Source organism: Mugil cephalus, chromosome 2 (assembly GCF_022458985.1).
Source record: "Mugil cephalus isolate CIBA_MC_2020 chromosome 2, CIBA_Mcephalus_1.1, whole genome shotgun sequence".
Taxonomy (NCBI): Eukaryota; Metazoa; Chordata; class Actinopteri; order Mugiliformes; family Mugilidae; genus Mugil; species Mugil cephalus.
Genome location: NC_061771.1, coordinates 24,656,938 through 24,683,050, shown reverse-complemented (window position 1 = coordinate 24,683,050; position 26,113 = coordinate 24,656,938). Strand labels below are relative to the sequence as shown.

The window sequence follows — 26,113 nt, the reverse complement described above, 5'->3', positions numbered from 1 at the left end:
AGGGTCAGTATTGCCCATACAGATATCGATACTCTTTTGTAATTAAGGTGAATGCATCATCAATCAATGAGTTATCTTGACCTTTGAGTGTTTTTGTGATTTGCCTTTCGGATTATTAAACAGTTATTATCCAAAATGAGGGCGAAGTTTATAAGTAAATACAAAATATGTTATCATCGCAATAAATTTTTTTTGCTCAGAAACGACACAAAATTATCACTTGGGAGCAAATGGAAACAAATTCTTTTTCAGGTTGAGTGTGAAGAAACTACAATTATGACGTTAAATCCCGAAAGTGAGCCTGCTCCGTGACAGCAGCAGCATTTAGACCACAGGTGTCAAACATACAGCCCACAGGCCAAAAGCTGCTCGCCGGAGTGTCTACTCAGGCCTGCAGCATAGATCTGCAAAGTGTGAAAATTACTCAGAGGACTGCAGTTTTGCAGTGAAAATAAGTGCTGCTCCTAATAATGCGTCCACTGTTATAGTAAGAGCCTGAACACAACACTGGGAGCCAAGACTAAACAGCAGACAGCAATGTGCCCACATTAAAATAGTTTTTCTTTGGATGGATGGTTTATTAAGTAAACATTCTCCTAGTTCACTTGTTTGTCTTTGCACTAAAGTGAATGGAGAGAATATGGTTTGGCCCACCTGGGATCAAACAGGGCTGAATCTGACCCCAAAACTAAAGGACTTAGACTCAACTTTATTGATCCTTTTTAAAATAATAATAATAATAATAATAATAATAAAAAGATTTAGACAAACACATTCAAGGCGCCTCTTACATGAAACCTCCGCAACCGCTACGAGAAACTGAAATTTCAGTATCGATCTCATCGCGGTGGTATCGACCAATATCGATACAGTCACTGATATCGACAATGGATCGATCCGCCCACCACTCCAGCAAAAGGCATGAGAGCGAGATGAGGAGGAGGAGAGGACCGAGAGAGAGGGCACCTTCCTCTCCTGTCGACTCTTATCATCTGCTGTGATTTAACGGTGGACCAGTAGTCCGGGATATTTAGTTTGTTGACTGTGTTCGTCGCCGCTCGGCTGTGAGGAGAGAACGGTTCGCTTGTTCGCCGCTTCACCGAGGCTACATGGGCAGCTAACCGCCGTTAGCATCGTTAGCTTCCCGGCGAAGTGAAGGAGCCGAGTATCAGGGGGGATGGAAAGAGTTCTGTCCGAAAGCTTTTTGTAGAAGAAACGACGACCAACCCGACTCAACCCGTCCACATTTATTCCTCTCCTTGTTTCACCGGTAAGTTTGTAAAGTTATGTAGCGCTAACGTGCGGGTTAATGTCAGTTAGCCGCTGTTGTCCAGGAAGCTAACGTGTCAAAATATACACAACCTGCTTGAGGAGGGGAAAAACATTGAGTTTCATTTTTACGTTCTTGTGTTGTTGGGGGTATTTTTTTGGGGCGGTAGAGGACCACAAACAAGCCAAGACCTCAAAAGGAACATTAGCGACAAAGCTAAGCGTTACAAAAAGGATGGGAAATCTTAAATAGGGAGGAGATGAACACCAAATTAAAGCGCTCCAGCACCAGTTCCCATGCCTGGTTTGTGGGTCGGTGGAAATTTCTTAATGAACACATGCTTGTCTTCTTTCAACGTGTCTCTGGAGTTGCAGACAGATCCTGGAAGAATGACGGTAATTGCGTGTGTGTGTGTGTATATAGCAGTAGTGTTGTTTTTAGAGAGACTGTGGCGACATGTTTGTATCCCGTGTCTCTCCTAGCCCGGTTATTATTAGCCCTGATCCCTCTGTAAGTAGCGCTGGGACGGCAGCTCACACCCCTTCCTCGCAGACGTGTTCCCATCTCAGCATAGCTGGAGTTTGCAGGCATGTAATAACTCGCCGAGCACATTTTGTTTGGCTCATGTGAACGTGCTTTTAATTACCAAACTATGAAGTACACTGCGTCCCCTCTTTTTTTTCTCCACACACGTTTGCAGTCAGCCTCCTTCTGTGCCCTGGCTTGTGCTCGAATGAATGAATGAAATTGTTTCTTTCGCACAACAACAACACCACCACCGAAATCGTTTTGCGCAGACAGTTAAGCCAGAAAAAAAGGAACAGGCTGAAGTCCAGGGCTTATATTTGCCTGTCCTGTACAGACAAGACAAAAAGAATCATTATTGTTATTTATAATGCATTATTTTATATTTTAATGCTCTCTTAAAACCCATCACTGAGCTTATTCCATAGTTTTGCTCCCAAAATTGAAGCACTTTACTCATTTCAAAACCAATAACCCCCTTAAATTATAGCTTCCTTCTCTTGATTTAAATGACTGAAGAAAACAAGCCAAAAGGCCGTGATTCTTTACTTGAAAGATTATTTGCTTTGTTTTTGAGGAGCACAATATCTAATCTTGCACAAATAGTGTGTTAGTAGGTTCACAATAACACACTTTGTTTATTATTCTTTTCCGAGGTTCAATTATAGGATATATATATGGTTGTTTTATATACATTTCCCCAGACCTCAACACAACATGTCAGTGTCAGTCATAATGTGTGTAACTGTGACCCGAGCTCCTACAAAGGCTGCAGCTTTAAATTAGTTCTATCCCCAGTAGTTTAGCGATGAAAAGCCATTAGTGAGGCACAGATCTGTGATAAATGAGCGGGACTCGCTGCATTCATTGATCAGCGAGATCCTCGGTTACAGCCCAGGAGAGTTTCCCTCCTGCTGCTTGTTTTCTTTCTTTTTTTTTTTTTTGCTCATTCCAGCTACCAGACAAAACACAGCTTTACTTAATAGTACCTGGAGTCTATTGGTTGTCGAAGCCGGATGCAGCTATAATACTGTAATTTTGCCACTTAGGAGCAGTATTCTTGAGACCTAGACTGAGCCAGAAGCAATATACATCATACAAAGCTTTCTTTTGATTTGTGATCACTGCGTACTTTTTCTTTTCCAAATACATATATGTTTTTTTTTTCTCATTTCTGTTCAGGTTGTGGGTGTTGCTGTAATCCCCACCATGGTGCAGAAGTACCAGTCACCCGTGCGGGTGTACAAGCACCCCTTTGAGCTGGTGATGGCGGTAAGTGTCCTAACCCGGATCCAAAAAGCAAAACTAAGACAAAACTTATTGGATTTCTTGTAGATTTTTCACTCCTCGTCCGAGTAACTTCCATCGGTTGTAAATGACTTGAGATCTGTTTTGATTCTTGTCTTACGGAATCAAAACAGATCCCACTAATCACAGTTTAGCATCAGGCCGTTACAGATCATGTGAGTTTCAGGTGGGCGCCACTAATCAAGGCGCTTCAGAGGTCACCCGCACAAGACAGCGACTAAATAACAGAAAGATATTGTGCCGGAAGGCGGACGACAATGAATGCAGTTGTTGTATCTACATCACCATCAAAGCTGGTCTTTCTAATCATGCATCCACTTTTTTTAACGTTTCAAATACAATCACGGCTCTGACTTAGTTTGATAACTTATAAATAATAAATACATTTGTTATTTATTTTTTTAGTAAATATATATATATATCCCTGCTACAAGACGACAAAATGTCTTGTGAGACGACCCAGTTTGTTTTTCTTCTTCTTCCTGTCGTCTTGAAGTCTGTCCCTGTTTAACGTTTGAATGTATAGCGACGTACAGTCGCACACTCGCCGTCTGAATGCGCAACATTGCTGCGCCGTCACGTCAAACCGAGGTCTCACCGCAGACTGCGCTGGGAGCCCATTTGCGGTGTAAAAAATTCAGTAAGCGAGCGACTGCATCGCTGCATGTTTTGGCTCACTCTCTCGTACACAGGCTGTGCATTCGTATTGAACTTTCACTCAAATAATTACCGTGCAAAGTGCTGTTTAGATCCACTCTCTCAATTTATTTTTTGAACTTGTTTTAATTTTGTATTCTCTATTTCTATTTTGTCATGCGTAGCTTAAAGTACCTTAAACACAATGATGGAATAGACCTCCAGCATTAAAGCGTGATCCATTTTATTTCTATAATCCTGCGGTTTGGGACATAATAAGACACTCCGCTGTGAACTATAATCAGCGGATGGCTGCTTTACGCGCTGCTGCTTTGACCTCGGCTGCAGTTTGTCTGCAACATGGTATTAGCGCACGCCTGCATACTTCTGTCCTGATTATACAACCGTCAATGTCAGCCAAACTATGTTAACCGTGCAGATGATTTCGGCAGCGCAAGCGAACACGGAAACCAAGGGATTGTGTCGGTGGCATCGCTTCTCTTGTACAGTCTGTTTACGTGTTTGTTTGTTTTTTTTTAACCTGATTTCAGGCTTGTGCTGTTTTCTTTAAATGGAAATGAGCTTTCTGTGCAGGCAGGGAGGCTAAATCTCCTTAGCATAGCCTGGATTGAGCTGTGGGCAAACGGATAGCTATAAATAGAGAGCTGGTACCTACACCTTGATTTACACCCAAAGGGGGGGGGGGAGTTATAATGGCACACCAGGCTTGGATGATTTGTAGGCTGGCGATGACCCACGTCGTAGGCTTCTTCTTGACGGGACAGGCCGTGTAACGGAGTAACCCCGCGTTTTTTAAACTAGGACAGAGCCAGATAAGGTGGGATTTAAAAGCTGGATGTAGAAAAATGTTTAAATCGCGTCATCTAATAATAATCGCGCAACGTCGTAGGAATCTGTGGTTAGTTTGTAGTTTGCAGTCAGTCGCTTGCATTCGGTGCATTTTTCCCCTCCTGGCGACTTTCCTCTGCAGTGAGTGTTTTTGCAGACGCTGCAGAGCAGACTTAATGGTGCGTCACAACACTTGCCGGCTCCTTTTCTTTTTTTTTTCTTCTTTTTTTTATTAAAAACCCAGAGAAACCTTTCCGCTCTCACTTCCTCTATAGTAGGTGTATACGCCGCCGTTGCGGCGGAGCGGTACAGCAACATCCCGTCTCTGTGGGGGGAAACCATCACGCAGCACTGACGCCGTTTTGTAACGAGCTAAAATTACTCGGTCCTCTTCAGCGAGCGGCCGCCTCAGCTGTGTTGTTCCTCCGTCAGAGGCTCCTGAACCGTTTCCCAGTTACGGCTTTTCCCCCTTTCGTGCGTCGCAAGGCATTTGACATTTTGCTTTGAGGAATGTGGTGTTCTCCCTCTGTTTGACTCATTGTTTGGATACTGTCAGTTCTTTGAAAAATACCGACTGACTCATTCGAGGCTAAGAACCGAGACTCTGCGTTCCTCCGCTGAAGCCTTTAAATGGATTCCTTCAGTCTAGATGAAATACAGCTGCTCCACCGAAGGGCCTCCCACTTCACTGACAGGTGCTAGAAACATTTTTGAACCTCTGGCCTGAGCGTTGCATAAGCTGGGCTTGGTCCTACGATGCCCTTCAGCTGTTTTTGCTCTGCATTAGTTCCTGTATCAACACTGAACACTGTATCCCAGCAAATGTGACGGTCTTCTCACAACTTGGCAGTCACAAGTCCAATCTGCTGTTTTTACCATCTGTATTGCATTACTGCCACAACTATGACACACTCGGTCCAGAATCCAGCAGAGTTTAATAGCTATCGGGTTTGTTTTTGTCGTTTTTCCTCCTTTGAACCGGTTTTCTGTTTAATGTGAAGCTGATTGCAGCTGTTGTTGAGGGGTCGTCCACATGCGCTCGGCTGCACTAGACGTGCAGCTCCTTAAACTCAGAGGCGCACCGCGGACCGTAATAGGAAACGAGGAGACTTCCCCTGTCTTTACTGTAAACTCTGCTATCAGCGCTCTCATCCTTTTTGAAATCTGTATCTATCGGCGGTTGTGCACCAGCAACGGAGGACTGTGTTTGTTTGATCTCTCCACAAACCCCAGTGTGCACTAGCGTTGACCCTGATAGCCCTTATCCTGCTTCACAAAGTTATCATTTTTTTTTAGAGAGGGGCTGGGGAACATCACTGAAGTAAGGAAGCACACCAGCAGATTATTTATTTATTTCTTTTTTTTTTTTCTTTCTAAATGGCCCTCGGCTACAGTGGCCGCATCTCAATAACAGGAAATGTTGTCGCTGCTGCTGCTGCTGCTGCTGCTGCTATTATCGCGGTAGTCCAGTCTCAGAGCCTCCAGTCCATCCTCGGGGGAGTCACGGTGGAATGTCAATAGCGCAGCACAATAAATGCCCCTCTCGCTGTTGTTTTTAGGCCCGCGGGGACGGTCGTTTCTAGAACAAGATCTCAGTAGCTGCAAGTGCAAATAAAAAAAAAAAGCCGGACGGCCCTGGAATAACGCGCGGCGCTAAATAGCCGCCCCGTTCGCGCTCGTTGTCGTCGAGCTCCAAGGAAAACGACTCTCTCTCCGAAACTCCCCCGGATTAATGCGCACGCTGCAGAGAGTGGGGTATTAAGTGAAACTATGGTCGGCCTAACCTGCTCCATGGAAACGCAGGTCTCTGGTTAATCCGCGAGCACAAAGCGCCCGCCCCTGTCCTGGGAGAGTTTTTTTTGGAACGGGATGTGCCATGTTAGCGTAAACGCCTGCTGGACTTGTATCATCATCATCATCATCATCATCAACAGCAACGGGGACATTTGCTTCTCGATGTGCCCTCGTTATCAGCGGGTACAGTTACACACGATAGGGTCTTGGATGTGAAAGTAAAAATCTGACTCACACAAACGTACTCTGTGGTCATCGCTTACAAAGCTGCTCTGTGAGCGTGTGCACTTCACGCCTTCTTCTCACGTTATGTTTTCTTTTTTTTTTTTTTTTGTGCACAGTTTCTTGTATAACCGACATTGCAGTTGACGGCCACTGCCCGTTGCTTTGATGTCAGTTTGGTGTGTCCACACATTAACATATCTTACGTTTTAATAAAACTAGTGATGTCAGACCAGCCCTCACGTTGTGAACGCTCTGATCGTGTCACTGTGTTTTCAGTATCAGTTGAATACACGTTACCAGCTCAACATTCGATACCTGAACTCTATCCTTGCTTTGTTCTTTCCCCTTTCCCCGGCTTTGTTCCGCTGCTTTGTTTGTTTCTTAAGGCCTTTCTAAAAAAAAAAAAAAAAAGTGGTCACGTAACATCTGCCAGCGAGACATGTGAGATGAAATACGGCTCAGTGGCTAATGGCCAATTGCAGGAATTCAGTTAAAGAGTCGCATCATGCAAAACAGAAATAAGAACGTTTCAGACGAGAACATATGCGCCGTCCCTGCTCCTGTTTTGCCTGTTGGTTAAATAGATAACGGAACCAAAAACCAGCTGTGCAAGATAACACTGCTCATGCTATTTCACGCTACAAAAAAAGTAGACATCGTTGTGGATGAGAAGTTGAAATGTTTTATTTATTTTCCCTGCAGCAGCATCTAAACACTCATATCTCTTAAAGTCCATTCGTTTCGTCCTGTACGCTGCTTCATCTAATTGTCTATATATGGGTCATCCTTAGCACACTTTCAAGTGTTGACTTGCCAACGCATTGTTTTGTGTTTCTAAACTTGGCGCATCCTGCTCTCCCCCATCGTTCGGTCCAGCCCGGCTCAGCGCTGAGCGTCCCTGCCAGGGTGACACGCCGTCCCACCCCGTCCTGACCTACTTACTAATGCACAGGTCTCGTTAAGGATTTTGCAGCCCTTTGTGGGATTTTCTGTACTGTTTTTAAATCTATCTTTGAGCTATTTTCTTGCCCGTGGCTTGCATCAAACCTTCGTGTCAGACGTGAGCTAAACTGGGTCATGTTTCACATTTCCATTGGAAAAGTGACAATAGTGTGTAACCTGAGCACACTTCATTCATGCTATTCACACAAGCTCCCCTAAGGGAATTATAATATCAAGAAGGAAGTATTGTCTCCCTCCTCTAATGAAACCGGTGCTTGTTTAGCTACTTAATGCTGCTTTTATCATTAGCTTTTCCCAGGATTGTACCTGCCCACTCCTCTAAATCAGCCCGTCAGACCTTTGCCTGGAGCGTCTAATTCGCTTAACTCCGCCGGATAACACTGGCCAAAAACAACGAAGAGTTATGAGCCCTGCGCTGGGGAGAGGAGCTCATCGTCTGGCGTGCTGCTTCGAACGAGGGCCGCGCAGCCTGCGCCACGTGACGGCGGCAGCCTATGAGAAAACCCCGGTGCTGGTTTCATTCACGAATCAGCGGGACACTCATTCACCCTCTTTCCTGCTGCTGCAAGGTCGAGATGCTGCTCCAGCGGCTCCCTCCCCCTCCCCCCTCCTCCCCTCCTCCCCCTCCTCCCTGCTTGTCTCTGCAAGACACAGATGAATGTGTGCACACATACTCTTACACAACGGCCCTTTAGTGGGCTTAGCGCTGCATTGGTTTTACGGCGCGGCGCCGGACTGTGACTCAGATCTATGCGGCAGCTCTGTGACGTTAGGAGAGCGTGTACAGTAAACCGTGACGGCCTTTTTAAGCGCGTCTGCTTGCTGACTGTTTTTTTTCCCTGATGTGTGTGTGTGTGTGTGTGTGTGTGTGTGTGTGTGTGTGTGTGTGTGTGTGTGTGTGTGTGTGTGTGTGTGTGTGTGTGTGTGTGTGTGTGTGTGTGTGTGTGTGTGTGTGTGTGTGTGGGTGGGTGGGCTGGGTGAAGGTCATTTTCTCATGTGCGACTAACATACACTCCCCTGCCAACACTAATGAAATTTGACTACGTTCTAATATAACTTTCACTAGCCTGCACTAAATCTCCCTGCATGTTGGGTTGATGGTGGTAATTCAGTAGGTTGAATTAAACACTCGGGTGTTTTACTCAATAGCGCGTCAGGCCACATCCTCCACGATATTAATGCAAGTTAAACTCGTAAATAAAATAAAATGCTCAAGAAAATGTCATCTGAATTTTGCAACGGCGGCAGAACGACCGGCATCGAACGTGCTTCGCCGGCGCCTCCCTTTCCCTTCCCAGTAAATCTGGATGCTCCACTTTCCTTGTAACCCGTCGCCCGTGAGGAGTTCTCATAAACCTGTACGTGCAGTTATTCGGCCTAGATTTCACGCGCGATTTGGATTTGACGAAACGGAATCCGAAGTCGAATCCTTTCATTTTGGGAGCGACATTTTTGTATTGACGTAAAGGGCTGTGAAAATAAATGTCACCGTTATTATGTCGATTGCATAAACACAGTCATGTGCTGGTGTGTGCGTGAGCAACGAGCGCGTTCATCCGTAGCTACAGCAGCGCGAGGCTAATGAGGCTTTATCGTCAGAAGGAGTTCTTTAAAAGGACATGTGCTAAAAAAATTAAATTGCCTTCCACAGCAGAACAACTACTACATCTTTCGCAGCCTTAATCGCTGTTTTTCACAAGGCCACGGTGACGTCTGCCGAGAGCAGACGCTTTCTGGATGCTGCAGGGAGCATATAAAACTAAAAGTTGGAGTATTAAGGCAAATAACACAAGTGCTAACGCGTGCTTCCTGTGACCACTATTAACTACGGGTGTTGCTAAATCAACTTCGGACTGAACGTTCCCCACTTTGTAGCTGACACTGACAGATTCAGCCTTACGTCAGCAGAAATGTGTATATTTGAGCACGTCCCGTTCTTTGTGCGATCGCCGCTTGATAGCCGACAGATGGCCGTCCCGCTGCTTTCTGCTCCCTGCTCTCCGCGTAAAGTTAAACACGCATGCAGAGCCTACAGTTTATCAAATTACCCTGCCCACCCGGTCCTTGCATTTATGTAAGATCTGCATAATTGGGAGGTTTCCCCTCCCTCCTCGCTCTGAGTTGGTAGTTCCAGGCAGTTCTGTCATTACAATGCACACTGTAGCAGTGAGATCAGTGGAGGGAGAGAAGTGGGTGGTGTGGCATGCGGAGACCAAAGGCTCCATTGTTATATCGTTTCAGTCGGGAACTTGTTCCCTCAACTATCAAAGTCTATACCTAAGCTCGGAGCCTTCGGGGCGTGATGTTTGGGGGGGAAAAAAATAAATAATAATCCTCATCTTCATCTGTCTTTACATCGCACTATGACGATGTGCGATTTGACCCCCTTTGCTCCATGTGCTCATTTCTCTCTGCATCAACAACAGCCTCCCGAAACATTTAAGTCTGTTACATGACAAATAATACGTTTAGTACTCTGCAAATAGACTATTTGCACAATGTAAATCTAGGATGCTGCTGGCGAGCCGTCCCTGTTGTGTTAAGTCTAAAGCTGTTAAACCGGTTGGCCCGGCTATGGAGAATGGGAACATGGAAGTACTACATTACAGGGTATTTTTCAACAGGGGTTTCACCCAATACGCCTTAGAAACGCAGTTCCCCATTCAAATACATTTGTGCACTAGTTGAAAATATAACAAAGCCGGTCTTGTTGAAAACTTTAATTGACCAAATCACTTTGGTTATGTAAACTAGTGCAGATAATATTCAGGCAATCACAGTTATGCTTTTTGCTCAATAAAGAAACATAACTACACGTAGCAGAAAAATCTTGTTTGGCTGTTTGCTGCCTAACGACAAGCCGGAGCAAGTTCTCCTGTGAAGGCAATTCCTTGAATTTATGTTTAGCTCGTGTGTGTGTTTGTTGTTCAAATAACTAATTTGCTTAGGCTGTGCCTTGGAGATGGTCCATGTCGGTGTGTAAGTAAAGATTTAAAAATTTGCATCTACACGGAACAGGCTGAAGTGACTGACGTAACAGCGTCTTATGTGAGTGGTGCCGTTCAACAAAGTTCAAGTGATGTTTACACATGAAATTCATTTTAACTGATTTTCTCCGAAGCCTCCTTGGCTCTACTCTCTGAAACGAATCCAGGAGGGTTTGTCCTCTTCGTGTGCCATTCTTCGCTCCACCCGTTTCCTTGAAACAGCTCCGCGGTCAGTATTTCCAGAATCGGGTTGCGTGCCGGCGCGTGTCATGAAAGAGCTCGGCGTCGTGTGCCGTTTAGCGTCCGTGGTGTTGGGCCGTTGTTGATCGTCGCTAATAGTTTTCCACGGATTCTTCTGACCGCCGGTTTTCCAAACAAAGGCCTCTTCTTTGGAAGCGGCGCCGGTCGCAGTCCGTCCAGTTCAATTAATTATTTGGCATCCGTATGGACAAGTGCAAATATTTGACTGCTGCATTGTCTCAACCCGTATAATGACGTCCTGTGCTGGTCAAGGCCCAGGGCTGCCTGAGGTGGAACTCCTAATGATTTTTTGCCACCAAATGAAGCTAATTGACGTCATATTCCAGGCAGTGGCCTTCCCACAAAGCCAGGCATCAACAATGGTGTGTGTGTGTGTGTATATAATATATATATATAAAATGTGACAACACTGTATTTGCGATTCGTACCAATATTTAAACGGTTGAGAGGAGGCTTTAGTGTCTCTTGAAGCCTTTGCTGCTGTTATCCTTTCCATGACCCGTGCGTAAGTCGGCCCTTCTCATTTGTTTGTTATAAATGGAAAAACAGGCCCTGTTTGCTATGTATACACTGCCACGAAACTTCCAAATACAACACGTTCAAGTATTTCTTACGCAACAGTTCCTCCCTCCTGTGCGTTTCCTCTGAGGCCACTTTCGGCTGGCTGTCCGTCAGCTTTTGTGTATTGTGTTCGCTGGTGTGTTTTTACATCATCTCTAAGCTTTTCCTCACCAAGGAATCTTAATCTGAGAAGTGTCCCCGACTCTAAATGTTCCCGCTCTCCCAGCCGGCCGATATAAATAGCGGAGGCTGACCTCTGGGTGGCTGTCGTCTCTGTTACACAACTATTTTCATAAGCTATAGAAATGTGTGACATTGCTATGGAGGAAGTTTTTGGTTAATGTTAGTGTTATAACACATGCAATCAAAGTGTCGTTGTCTTGTCCGTAACACATTGACCCTAGTGTCACTTTCAGCAATTTACCAGATGAGCAAATGGCCTCATCAAATATGCAACGCATCCAAAACTCGATACACCACAACATTTGGCACAAAATCGGCGCCTGCTTGCAGCTGTGAATTGACAGAAACATTACGTCTGAACTGTTGGAGCAGCTTTCGCTCTTTGTTGAGAACCTTAAACGCAGAATCAATTTGTGACATGACTGAATGGAGACAAAAAAAAAAAGAAAGTTGACATTAGCCAACAGTTAAATGTCATTTTCCACCAAATAATATCTCTCATAGAATAGTTTCATTGGTTTTTATCAAATCAGGCCTGACATTTCATCTAAAAATGTCTTGTTCGGTTCTTGTTTTCTTGTACTATGACACAGCTATGCACCATGCGGCCCTTTATAGCCTTAAAGTGTATTGTGTATCCCCTTGGAAAAAGAAAGGATTTCCTGGATCTCCCTTCCTGAGCAGAATAGATCTTGTTTTCCACACCCGTGCCCTTAACCACGTCTCCTTTTCGGGCCAAAGGCCGAACGGTTTCCTGTGTGTGCAGCAACGTAACCATGTATTGTTTTTGGTATTTGATCTCATTCATCCCAGAAAGGCACATAAAAACCTCGAGCCAAATTCCAAGAACCATTACTCACGGCCTGGCCTCTTTAAAGTGTGTCCGAACAGGACCTGTCGCCGTGGAGACGAAGGACAATGTTCGAGCTCTCTTTCTTAGACTTTCTCTGGTGTTTTGCGCGAGTCCGGAAACTTGGAAAATGTGTTTTAAATGTGGCCCACGGAAGAGTTGCTGCAAAAGGAAAAGTGACTGGAGGAGTTAGATGACCGTGTCCGTTGAGGTTGTGTCATCATTGGTCAGTGTTTGTAGTTCTGCTTTGTGCTGCTTACTAAGAAGTTACGTGGAAATCTATTTTGGACGGTTCTGTGGTATTGAGTATGCAAGTGTCCAACATACATCAAGGTGACTATAAATAATTAAGTAACAGCAACTTGTGCGCTTTCAGTGAGTGAAAAGTACTTCACTGCTCTTTGCGGCGTGGCGCTTGTATCATATCGGCGTTTTAGTAACGGAGATTGAATCTGAAGTAGTGGCTCGGGACACATTTTAATGTCAGTAGTGAATACAACTAGCATAAAGCTTCGTTTGATGCGTTCACACCTATACTTTAAACTCTTACAGTACGATGTGATCACTGAAGGGCCCAGTCGTCTCTGTTATTTTCGGTCCACCACTTAAAGCGTCCGTCGAGCTATTACTAGCTACCAGCTGGGTGTAATTCGAATGTGTCACATGTTGATACAGCTCAGGACTATTTTCTGTGGCAGAGAGTAACTCCCTTCGGTGTTGACTTAGATCTGCAAACTATAACCTGCACGAAATGCTGTGCACACAATGAGAGAGAAGGAAAATCCCGCAAAGCATAACACAGTGATGGAATAGTTCCACACGTCACCGTTGTTTGCCTGCATTAAATTGTAGGTCAGTGAATTACCTGGGTGAAGGTTTTCGCACGTCATTGTTGAGCAGTGTGTTTTGGGTCGTGTCTGCGTGTTGCATGTGTGGAGTGTTGACAGTAAAGCTGCACAGTTCTGGAAAAAATGTGAATCACGATTTTTTGGGACAGTTATTTTTATTAATTCATTGCACTGATGAACTTAACCTATACAAAAAACACACAAAAAAACATTCAAATATTCATTCAAGTAGAGTATCAGACGTTGACGTTTCCTTAGAATGTAGAGGATACGTTTGAACAATAGTCTTGTTGGCTTTTCCATTTAACTCTCTTTACCGCTGACTTCTCTCTGCTTCTCTCCGTCACTGTTTCCACACACTCTACTGCAGACGGGGTTCCTCCATCGAGGGAATCACGTGTTGTAAAGACGCTTTATCATAGGTCGAGGGAGGGGTCAGCCGCAGTGCTGCCTTTAGGGGCGCTTGAAAAAATCCGGGAAGAAATGGGAGCATTTATTTGTGATGCCACTCGTGAAATAAAATGCTTAAGAATCGTGTTTCATGTGCGAATCGAGATTGCGTTTTTTTTTTGTTTGTTTGTTTTTGCAGCCCTAGTCGACAGTGAGTAGGAGGAGGAATCGGGTAAAAGTGTGGATTTCTTCTGGGGGGGGGGGTTTCGGCCGGCCACAAGAGAACGAACAAAACCACTTCTTCCTGTTTTTTTTCTTCGAAAGAAAACAAAACTTCCAAACTTCTTTCTTCTAAAGGGAAAAAAAAACGTAGAGTGAGAAGAAATTTCAATTCATCAATACAAGCAAAAAAAAAAAACTCTAAAGAAGTGCCCTCCCTCTTACAGGGACGATAATGCGATGATCAAATAGAATTGCAACATTTGCATATATATTTATACATTTTGCATACATATGTATGCAAAATGTGTGTGTATATATGTATGTATATGTATGTGTGTGTATATATATGTGTGTGCGTACACACAAACCATATATGCAAGTCATATATGCACATGTGCTTCATGACACTGCATTATGCTTCATCACGTGAGATGTGACTGGAGGTTTTTTTTCTGTGAGGCATCAAAGGAGATGAATGTAGGTCAGATCCTGTTGAAACTTCCTGGATGAATTGCATTTTTGAGATTCGGATTAAAATGTCGCACGCTTGGCATCTGTCTGGCCCTCGCTTTACTAGATCAAAATCGACTGGGCGCAAATCTGAGCCCAAACACACATTAAACCAACAAGTCATTCTTGTTCCACTGACTTTGGCAGAATATATATTCGTCAGTAATGGAAACGTGACACCTGGAAGAACGCGCTCCGTTTCTGTGTTTGCCGTGGAGCCTGTTGACATTTGGGCATTGACACACGAAATCGAGCAAACACGGAAATTGTTAATTTATTTATGGGAACAACTTGCCACCGCGGCTTAGTCCTTCACACGCGACGTCGTCAAGGCGGACGACAAGGCGAGACGTCTCGAAATCTTAGGGAAGCTGTTCGCTTTAAGGGAACTTTTCAGTCCGCGAGAGGTCGAACAAAGGAGGTAGAAGAAGGATTCGCTCCTCTAAATGTCTAATAATGTCACTTTGTTACAGTATGGAAGCCTGCTGTTGGAATAAAAAAGCAGTGTTTGTTGAGGACACGTGTCATTTGTTGGTTGTGGGTGTGTTGTTGGCTGTTTTTAACAGTGTTTGCAGCCAGTGCTGTTGTGCTGATGACAGCACAAAGCCGTGTGCCCGGTGTTCCAGAGCTTCAGGGCTGAATAACAGCATTCACTTGAACAGTGGGCAGCCTGGTGCATCTGTAGGCCTGGCAGCAGGATGCCCCCCGAGCCGCTGAACCCTACAGCCCTGCTCCACACAAAACAACACACTAAACACCACTGGACCTGTTTCTCAGTGCGGGAGAGACGTTTTGCATGAGCTCGTCATAAAGATCGACATTTGATGTTGACGCGGACACGCAAATGAGCCAGAAGTGGCTGTAGATAAAAAAAAAAAAAAAACTTTTCAAAAGAACTCAGTCGTCCTCTGCTCCACCAAACACTTCTTGTTTGTCAGAGAGATTCAGCTGACGCTAGCTGACACTCGGCCGACCCAGCGCTTGTTCTAAAGGTTTATCTTGTGTAGTCTTTTCCTGCTCTCTCTTTTGGATTTGAGTCTCTGTCAGCATAAAGTGCACTCACTACACAAAACATTACGTACACTATTGAGAACAAGTTAACGCTAATCAAAAATCTTCTCTAAATCCTGTGTTAATAATATATACATACATACATATATAGTTACAATAGTAGTAATTTGTACATATGCAAATATTTGCTTATACTATTTTATTATTTTTAATTTTAATTACTTACTACTAATTAATTAAATTACTAATTTAATTACTTTTTTTTTCAACTTACACCTGTTTTTTCCTTTCCTTGTGCTTTTCAATAGATGTTTTTGTGTAACTGAGCCAATGTGACCAAACACAAATTTCCCTTGTGGATCAGTAAAGTCTAAGTCCATTAATCTTTTGGTTTACCGCTTAATAATAAACAGGGCTTCCTCAATAAGCTTTTATTCAAACATAATAATGACCTATTTTAAGAACATGTGTATGAATGATGAATCCATTTCATTGTTGACTTAATGTAGGGAAATTTTCTCTCATTAATTATTCCGAGTAGCGCTGGGTGTGATTTAACTTCGATGTCTTGTGCAGATTGTAATGTGATATGCACCTGTATTTTCCTGTAGACGGTGCACACCAACCTGCACACCTACAACTAATTTAGGATCCACCAGTGAACCTAACATGTCTATGTGAGAAGAAACACAGCAGATAACTCCAGCTCTAAAACAGTCAAACAGCGTCAGAAACGGGTTAATTCAACTGAATGATCATTCTGGAGGAGTGTCGTTAAACCGGACACAGTTAAAAGGTCGAAATAATAGGAACCTGCATTGATCCAGTTGTAATAATAGTAATAATACTACAAAGCACAGCCCCCAACATCAAAATACCGTGGAATCAACAGCTCTCTGTTGTTTCTGCACTGTCACATCCCACACGTCGTTGCATTCTTCCTGTTTTTTTTCTTTCTCTTTGTGCTCCAACTCCATTTAAATCGGTGTCATCCACTCATTTGCTCAGACTGGAGTCAGTGTTTTGACTAACTTAAATCATCTCCAGCAAACGTTATCGTGGACATCTGGGTTTACTGTCTAGACTTGCCAGTTGTGCAAGCGCACCTATCAGATCTGAGATGGTAGGAGGGGGAAATAAATAAGAAAGTGGTGTTGCTGTTGCGCACTGTGATGCCCGGGTCTTGCTGCATTGACGCTGGCTGGTCTCTGCAAAAGCAGAGGTGTCCTTGAATGTCTGAGTGCACACATTTTGGAAACGCGGGCACGGAGCTGGCTCTCATGTATAAAACCATGTGTTGTGAAGCAATTAAAACATGTTTCAGCTGAGTCTGGGCCGTTCTGTGCTGCCGATAAGCACAAGCGAGAAGTTTACAAAGCTGAAGGAGCTTTTGTTTGGCCTCTCACTTGTTGTGCAGCACGGGGCTGTTCTCTGCCCACCTTTTCGAATTCTCCAGCCCCTCACAGCTCAGTGCTTGCGTTCTGAAAGAATATGTGAAGTGTTTTCTAATAGGTTTTATGTAAGCTGCCGATACAAGGCCCATTGTAGCCGAATCTATCCTGAGCATTTCAATTGTATTTACAGAAACAAACATCAATAGCCTTTCTCTTTCCAAAGAGATTACAAAGCCCGAAGCCGCACACAAAGACCTCCATGTTGAGAAAGCTGTTTATATAACTTGACTCCCTACCAAAATTTTTCCGGTTTAAAAACCTGCTGAGTAAACACGTTTCTGTCCCTTGTCCCTCTGTTTCAGGCTTACGAGCGCCGCTTCCCCACCTGTCACCTCATTCCCATGTTCGTGGCAAGTGACGTGGTGGATGAGGAGACCAGCGATGACGGTTCCACCCACAAGGTTGAGCGGCGGTGCGCCCTCGACGTGGACGCCCCGCGCCTTCTCAAAAGGGTGCGTCCTACTTCAGACACTTAAGCCAATGTCCAGATGCGCATCACAAGTAAAACGTTTCGTCCCGGTGTGATCGTGACCGACTTCTCGTCGTCGATGTCTCTCCTAGTCTCAAGTGGCTTTTGTGTTTGTGGATAAGCCGATTAAGCTGCATTCAGTGCTCGAATATAAATGTCATTTCTTTTCATGTGCGTTATTGTGCGTGGGTTTTACAGATCGCAGGCGTAGATTACGTCTACTTCATCCAGAAGAACACGCTGAACCGAAAGGAGAGGACCCTGCACATCGAGTCCCACAATGAGACCTTCTCCAACAGGGTCATCATTCACGAGACCTGCTGCTATTCGGTCAGTCTCTTTGTCAAAGAAAAGCAGCTTGTATTAAACGCACCGATCAGCCACAGTAACTAAGATCACTGCAGCCCAGGAACATGTTCCCTTGTTCCCTTCTGAGTCCCACCCGCTGACATCCACCATGATGACGAGATAATCAGTGATGCTACGACAGACCGGTGTATACTTAGCACAGTGATCACGGCGGTTTGTTTCAATAGACTCGCTTATTAACAGACACAAATGAGCGGTTACTGATGCTCTGATGCTGAGCTGCTGAAAGCCAAGCTGCAGCAGCCTCTTCCATGTTAATGTTTCTGCCTCTTTTTTTTTTAATCTCTTCCCTGCAGGAAAAAGAGCCACCTTTAGACTAGCACTGAGCCAGCTGCCAGTTCTCTCAGTCCGCCTCCCGCTCTCTTTAAATTATGCAGTCCGAGCGCTCGCAAATACTGACCTGAAATCCCGCGCGTCTCCCGTTTTCTCCCACACACGCTCTTTTGTACCCGGCTTACACAACGCTGACTCTAGATCTGCCCGGACATGTCAGTCTTTGCGTTAATGAGGTCAAGCACAACGTATTAGCCTCCAACCAACTAGCGGGCTAATTTTAGGTCGAAGGCAGCACAGAGGTTCTTATTGTGTACTTTAGCATGCTGTGCTAATAGTAACCAGGATGTACAGCTCAGTTGGAGTTAATTGTTCTGGCTAAAGCTGAAATATTTTGGTCATCAAGGGTAATGAAGCCACCAGCGCTCTGAAAGCATCTTCAGAAGGAGCTTAACTCTTGCCTCCTCGCGAAAAAATAATCATGTGAAGCCCAACTTCCATGATAAATCAATTATTTTTGTGAAATTAACTTTACACAATCAGGGTATGATTCATCTTGAGCACCGCCCCCACAGAACTTCCTAGAATCCGTTGAAAGATGTATTGTAAATGTTGTAAATGATGCCGCCTAGTTTATTTGATTTTTTTTTTTTTTTTTTTTCCTGTTATTGCTTTTCATAACATTTACGCAACACTTCAAACTGCTCATCTGCAAAATGCCGGCTTATTTTACACGGACAGACTGACACGCACTCTCCCACTCACAGAGCACAGTGTGAAAGTTTCTGCGTCATCATCTAGAGAAGCTGGGTGTGTGTGTGGTTACCATAGTAACATGGTTATGTTGTTTCTGCATGTGTATACAGGGTAACAATAATAATAATAGTGATACACTGTTTGTTGGCGCAGGTCCACCCGGACAATGAGGACTGGACGTGTTTTGAGCAGACTGCCAGTCTGGACATCAAGTCCTTCTTCGGCTTCGAAAGCACCGTGGAAAAGATCGCTATGAAACAGTATGCCGGCAGTATCAAGAAGGTATTGTTAAATCCAACCGTTACGTTACATTTTCCTTCCCCGTATGCGCAAATACAAATAACTAGGTGATCAGAATCTTTTCAGCTGATCGTCTCTTTGAAGCTGCTTCAAAAAATATGCATTTCTATGATTCCAATAAGAGCTTCTCAGGAAATAAGAAATTCTGAACCTGGATAGTTGTGCATGGAAGCAGAACAAAAGTAGCTCATCTTTTCTGTTGAATAAATATATTTTTTTAATTCGTTGAAAATTATGGCTCCAAATACAAGTTTGAAAATGAATAAAAACACTATGAGAAGAGTTGAATAGTCTCCACTCGTGCATGATGCTCTTGGATAGCTAAAAACAAACGTCTGTCCACTTTGAGGGACGACGGGATCCAACGGGTCGATGTTCATCTGTCACGACGCTTGGCTGCTGACGCCAGCTTATACAGCAGACAAGGGCCCAGTTGATGGCACCTTCGTTGGGGGGGTCACTACATTTTTATGTCCCTGCCCGGCGACCAGGGCGTCACAAAGCACGTATCTAGAGCTGGAGTCCGTTTTGGTTGTGTGCCAGGAAATGATCTCAGGATCCGTGCGTCACCGTGATTGCCAGTCGTGGACGTCACAAATCAAAGTATTCAAGTTGAATATCGTCCAGTTGACCGGAGCAGCCTTATTCACAACAATCTAATGACTGCTGCACAAAATAATCAGAAGTGTGGTCCATCTGTTTGATTTTTTTGTGGAGCATGAGACATTTCTGTTCATGTGCAAACTGGGTGGAATTGTGAGGCAGTAGTTAGTGAAGTAGCTCTGCAACACAGGTTTGCTACGTGCCATTGCAAAAAGAAAACCCACCCAACCCAGTGATCTCAGAGCACAGTCAGAAAAATAATATACATCTCTATATAAATTAGTTCAATGAATGAATCAGCTGATACTCCATTGAAGCCCAGTTAGTCATCCTCCTTTATTTAGGTTGGATTCCCAATGACCTACCACTTTAGTTGGAAAAACAGATATTTTGGACATTGGCCTTTCTTGATTTGAATAAATAACAATTGAAGGCACACTGTATTTGTATTCTCGCACCTCATCTCCTCACTGGTGTCCTTTGCAGGGGAAGGAAATCATAGAGTACTACCTGAAGGAGCTGGAAGACGAGGGCATCACTCATGTGCCCCGCTGGAGTCCTTCCTCCAGCTCCCTGCCTCTCGCCAGGCCGACCAGCCTCTCCACCAGCCCAGCCGTCCTCCCCAAACTTGCAGTCACACCAGCTGTTTCCGTCCCGCTGACCACTGATGCCAAGGACGGCACCTCGCAGGATGCTAAGCAGGACGGTAGCGCACTTCAGGCGGACAGCCTGACGGAGATCCAGGCAGGCACACCTGAAGGTCTGTTTCTGCAGATGATGGATTTTATATTAATGATAGTCTTAACAGAAAAGATGAATTAACAAGGAAAATAGTAAAATTAAAAACATACAGATAAATTAATATGTACATGTTGTTTATTATTCAAATTCTTATTGGTTTACATCTTATTGATGTAATAGTTCAGTTAGATTATATAATATTTGGAGACATTTGTTCTGCTTAATGAAATAAAGCAGAGATAATAACTGTAATCGATGACTGATGATTTAGGTTGAATAATCTACAAACATCATGAGAACAACGATGTTGAGCATAAGTGTTTTATCAATAAATAAATTAAGAGTAACAGGGGTCTGAGGACGGTTCCCTGGGGTGCACCACTGTAGTTGTTCCTCATGAGAATAGAAACCCAACAGTTTCCCGTACAAGAGAAATTTTGATTTTGTCAATTGTACATTTTCAAAATGTAAAAATGTATGTACTCATCTAGAAAGATGCAACTGGCCTTTAACTTGCTGTTCAGGAATTTATCTTGTGTTCGAGTGCTCTGGGTTGACAGGAGCTTCTGTGTTGCAGACAAACTGGATGCAGACTATATCAAACGTTACCTGGGAGACTTGACCCCGCTTCAGGAAAGCTGTCTGATCAGACTTCGCAAATGGCTTCAAGAAACGCACAAGGGAAAGGTAATAGGCAGTTTAAAAAAAAAAAAAAAAAAAAAAAGAAAAAGAAAAGAAGAAGTGTTATCCTGAGGTACCTGCAGAAACAAAATAATATTAATCCACGCTTCCTCCACGGCTACCCAGATCCCTAAAGACGAGCACATCCTGCGTTTCTTGCGGGCCAGAGACTTCAACATGGACAAGGCACGAGAGATCTTGTGCCAGTCTCTGACCTGGAGGAAGCAGCACCAGGTGGACTACCTGCTGGAGACCTGGAGCTCTCCACAGGTCCTTCAGGACTTCTACACTGGTGGCTGGCACCATCACGACAGAGGTAGGTCGTAATTTATAGCTAGTAAACAGATTCAGGCTCTGGATTACACACACATATATCAAATGTTTTGTATGTAGGCACAAACAGTTATATGCTGGTTATACTTGTGCTATTACTGTTAAGTGTTTCTCAACAGCCAAACAGCTCATTTGGGTGCGGCTTTTAGATTCCATATTTAGAAACAATGATGACTGTATAAATCAAACATGCCACTCATGTGCCCACATCAGTGTGTGTGTGTGATCTGGCCATTCAAGAATGTCTGCAAATATTTCATGTATGATGAACAGGGACAAACCGTTAAAGCTTTACTCTGTTTACTCAGTCCTGTATTGTCTTACACATTAGGAGAGCAGATGGCAGACAACGTAAAGCTTTCTACTCAACATGCAGTCTTATAGAACGTAAATGCGCGTGATGGATCATGTAAATATTGGTTTTATTCCCCCAGACGGCCGTCCATTGTACATCCTGAGGCTGGGCCAGATGGACACCAAAGGACTGGTGCGCGCACTCGGAGAGGAGTCTCTGCTCAGACATGTATGTAACACAAGACATAATGCACATTCAGGCTTATGTGCATTGATGTTTAGAGGCCAGGTTGATTACAGGGTTAGGGAATCGATGATGGAGTGTGGTGTGTCCTGATGTGTGTGTCCATGTATGAACTCCCTGCTGATGCTTTCAGGTGCTGTCCATCAATGAAGAGGGTCTGAGACGCTGTGAGGAGAACACCAAGGTGTTTGGTCGACCCATCAGGTAAAAACCATCAGTAAAGAAAAACTAAAGCCAGATAATGGATTGAAAGAATGTTAATAGGCGGAAGTTATGAGGGCAGCTGGTCACGTACATAGAGCTTTTGTGTCTTGGCGATACTGAAAGGGGCTTTCCAGCTTTTTTTCATTCAACCACTCATGAAAGTTGCAGTAAACGCAAGGTCGGACTCCCAACCCTACAATCCCAGAAGAACCTGTTCTACCACCTGAGCTGCAGCCTCCACCCAGATTTCCAGTGAACTGTCCTACGCCCGTCATACTCTAGTTCCATCTTAAATGTGTGGGTTTGCTGATTTATTGGTGTTGGCGTTTAAAAACAAATGCACTTTACAGAGGTCTGTTTGGTACACAAGAACGCCCTGATAGCCTTATCAGGAAATTCCAGACGTCCTTGTGCTTGGCAACACATTCCAGTTCTTCCTGAGAGATCCCCGGCTGTTCCCAGCCTTAGTCATTGTTCCCCGTTTTTGAATTCTGGGTCTTTCCTGGAGTCTCCTCCCATTTTGGACGTTCCCAGTAAACCTCAACAGATGCCTCCATCACCTGAATTAGGGAAACCGGGGCATCCACTTGGAGCCGGACCAGAAAGGGGAGCTCAAACAAGCATCTGGTCTCAGTTCTCCGCTTTAGCTGTGAATGAACAGAAAAGTCGTATCAAGTGGAAACGATGAAAAATTAGGCAGCATTGCTCCTCCTATTTGTCCCGCCCAAGCAGCGTAAAAGCAAACCAGCTGTTTGGCTGCATTTCAGCAGTGTAAGCGTGGACACAGGTGCACACGCACACATGAGTAAGTCCATTGTAGAATTAACTTCCACAAAGTGGAAAGAATGTACGAGGCCCGTTTCTGAGTGCACTCATTCAGGCTGGGTGGCAACCGATACTGTCTCTGTCATGTGTCAGGCCTCTGGAGGTGGCTGGGATAAGAGCCACACGAGGAAGACGTGTGAACTATGAGCGGCTGTCATCTCGCTGCACTCTGCTGGATAGACAGAAAAGGTGGCGGTGGGTTGGGCTGTCACCACTTAAGCTTCACTTCAGGGTGACAGGTGCTAATGGACAGAAAGAGGCTGCAGCCCAGTTGTGTTTTCTGCCGCGGGTTTATCCAGACACTAATCCCTTTCGCTTCCTCTTATGTAGCTGTTGGACGTGTCTGGTCGACCTGGAGGGGCTGAACATGCGTCACCTGTGGCGGCCGGGAGTCAAGGCGCTGCTGAGGATCATCGAAGTCGTGGAGGCCAATTACCCTGAGACTCTGGGACGGCTGCTTATCTTAAGAGCTCCAAGAGTCTTCCCTGTTCTTTGGACACTGGTGAGGACCAGGAGGAGATACAAACTATGCGGCCTTACTGTTTGAAAGGTGGTGTTGTAAATATTAGTGTATTACAGCACCATTGGTTGTAAAAGTAACCAGGTTTTATGAGCTGTGAAATGTCTATCTCTTGCTGTTGTTGTGAATTCATACAGTTTTGTAACGTCCACATCTTCCTCTGCCCATAGGTCAGTCCTTTCATTGATGAGAACACCCGCAAGAAGTTCTTGATCTATGCAGGCAATGACTACCAGGGTCCTGGAGGTCTTGTGGACTACATAGACAAGGAGATCATCCCAGACTTCCTTGGAGGAGAGTGCATGGTGAGTGTTGGATGAAGATTTCAATCGGAATGTGAACTTCCTCAAGCACATTTGTTTTTTAGTGGAGGAAAGTTGGTCTGGATCCACTTTGTTAGGAAGTCTTCATATACTCCGGTAAAAAACATCTGCTGGGCCAATCGTATTATTTGGATGGGCTTTATGCAGTAGGTGATGTATTTGGACGTGATCCCAGAGCCGTGGAGTTGAATTTGTATACGACAAAATGAATCCGTTTGTGGTTGTTGGAGTTTCTAATTACACGGAGAGGTGTCTTTCTCATTGTTAACTTGCAGCGTATTGAATTCCACACTCTTATTCATAAAAATTGAATCTGGCTTCACCAGACTAGAACGTTCTAGGACCTGTCCTATTGAAATCTCTTCACCGACCCATTTCCATGTGCGCATTTTCCCCTCTGCAGTGCGAGGTACCCGAGGGCGGCCTGGTTCCCAAGTCGATGTACCGCACGGCCGAGGAGCTGGAGAACGAGGACGTCCGCCTGTGGACCGAGACGATTTACCAAAGCGCCAGCATCTTCAAGGGAGCTCCACACGAGGTGAGGCAGAGCGCACGCTGGGCCCCCGCTGAGACGTAACAGTGGAAGTGTTGGCTGAATATGTAGGGCAACAATGGCTGCACCTGTCTCTGCTCGTTTCATTGAAGGTGCTGCCACCTGGTGGTTGTAAGGTGTAAAGACAGATGTGGAATGTGTGTTGCATGGCTTTTAAACATAATCCACCAGCGCTGACTTAGTGTTTCTATCATGTTATGTAATTTATATCACAGGCACAGGTTTTGATGTATTTCCATCTTATTAAACCCTTTGCTCCACCTGTTCCTTATCTTCCCTTCCTTTGCTTCCTTCCCCCGACCAGCTCCTGATTGAGATCATCGACGCCTCCTCTGTCATCACCTGGGACTTTGACGTGTGCAAAGGCGATATCGTTTTCAACATCTACCACTCGAAGCGGGCCCCGCAGCAGCCGCGCAAGGATCCCCTGGGAGCCCACGGCATCTCCTCCCCGGGAGGCAACAACGTCCAGCTCATCGACAAGTCCTGGACGCTGGGGCAGGATTACAGCATGGTGGAGTCGCCGCTCACCTGCAAGGAGGGCGAAAGCGTCCAGGTGAGGATGTGTGATTACAAACAGGGACTTTTTTTTTAGGTTTTTTTTAGTTTTCGATTACTAATGTCTCCTGTTCTCTGAATATCTTCTTTTCAGGGCTCCCATATCACACGCTGGCCTGGTTTCTACATCCTCCAGTGGAGGTTCCACAACATGCCGGCCTGCTCTGCTACCAACCTGCCCCGGGTGGACGACGTGCTGGCCACCCTGCAGGTCTCCTCCCACAAGTGTAAAGTCATGTACTACACCGAGGTGTTGGGCTCCGAGGACTTCAGGTTGGTACCTCTGTGTGTGTGTGTGTGAGCAAAAGACACAATATAAATGTTTCCATGCTGTTCATGGATCCATGTTGTTGCTGTTTTCCCTCGACGCTGTGATAATTTCCTTTCAATTATTCCTTTATCGCTGCTCATTTTTCATCCTGTCTTCTTTCAGTTTCACCTCTCTACGAGCTACCACATAGCACCACGTATGACATCTGATACTCGAATGAATTAAGTCTCTAACGCTGCTCAGATTAAACCGTGAAGGAGCATCATGAGTTTTCTAGGCCCAGATTTTGAAATGAGGATGCTTCTTTCCTTTGGAGACTTTTTTTTTTAATCCGCTTTTTCTGTCCAATCCACTCCTGTTCTGTCGCTCACCTCCCTTCTCCTCTTCTTCCTCCTCCTCCTCCTCCTGCTCTGTCTTCTTCCTGTGAAGAACGGCTTGCTGTGATGTGCAGAGTTTGTAAGTGGCTCAGTGATTGCCCCTTTTTTCTTTTAGCACTAGCTCATTGTCATTCCTGCTTCTGGCTGCTAATCAGTGGCCCCGCATCACGCTCACGATGCAGCAAAGTGATCACTGTTGCATCTGTGTATCGCTTCTGACTTTCGTTAGCATCGGCTAACGGGATTTTGTTGCTTTGTTCGCACTGAAGAAAGTATTTTTGCACTAAGACTACACTCTAACTCGCTGGCTTTACTTACTCCGCCTGCATGACTAACAATAAGAGGATCCCAAGGCTGGGTTCAGCACACATCAACAAAGCGTACACACAGTGTACCATAACGGCACAACTAAATTACAATTTCTGGATTTTATATTCATTTTTCTCACGTTCATCCTTTTACTCCTCCAATTTACTGATCGTCATCGTCTTTTCATTTTATTCAACCTTCTAAAACAGACTTAAGAAAACATCATCTAACTCTCTGGTCACATTTAACCAGGTGTTTTTCTA

At 44.7% G+C, this 26,113-nt stretch overlaps 1 protein-coding gene across 3 annotated transcripts in view; it reads left to right on the top strand.

Moving 5' to 3' along the window:
* Nucleotides 1-918: 918 nt before the first annotated feature.
* si:dkey-237i9.1 (SEC14-like protein 1) overlaps nucleotides 919-26,113 on the top strand; it is a 29,499-nt gene continuing 4,304 nt past the window's right edge. The window contains exons 1-17 of one of the 3 annotated variants that reach the window (XM_047577384.1): nucleotides 919-1,270; nucleotides 1,645-1,665; nucleotides 2,978-3,067; nucleotides 17,150-17,299; nucleotides 17,515-17,646; nucleotides 18,868-18,996; nucleotides 20,104-20,377; nucleotides 20,936-21,045; nucleotides 21,166-21,355; nucleotides 21,807-21,895; nucleotides 22,044-22,114; nucleotides 23,270-23,441; nucleotides 23,630-23,764; nucleotides 24,186-24,320; nucleotides 24,640-24,891; nucleotides 24,988-25,166; nucleotides 25,594-25,620. In XM_047577384.1, the coding sequence (XP_047433340.1) occupies nucleotides 1,660-1,665; nucleotides 2,978-3,067; nucleotides 17,150-17,299; nucleotides 17,515-17,646; nucleotides 18,868-18,996; nucleotides 20,104-20,377; nucleotides 20,936-21,045; nucleotides 21,166-21,355; nucleotides 21,807-21,895; nucleotides 22,044-22,114; nucleotides 23,270-23,441; nucleotides 23,630-23,764; nucleotides 24,186-24,320; nucleotides 24,640-24,891; nucleotides 24,988-25,166; nucleotides 25,594-25,620 (2,141 nt within the window). In that variant the 5' untranslated portion in view covers nucleotides 919-1,270; nucleotides 1,645-1,659. The remainder of the gene's footprint in view (nucleotides 1,271-1,644; nucleotides 1,666-2,977; nucleotides 3,068-17,149; nucleotides 17,300-17,514; nucleotides 17,647-18,867; nucleotides 18,997-20,103; nucleotides 20,378-20,935; nucleotides 21,046-21,165; nucleotides 21,356-21,806; nucleotides 21,896-22,043; nucleotides 22,115-23,269; nucleotides 23,442-23,629; nucleotides 23,765-24,185; nucleotides 24,321-24,639; nucleotides 24,892-24,987; nucleotides 25,167-25,593; nucleotides 25,621-26,113) is intronic. The other 2 variants (XM_047577386.1, XM_047577385.1) reach the window with 2 other exon arrangements.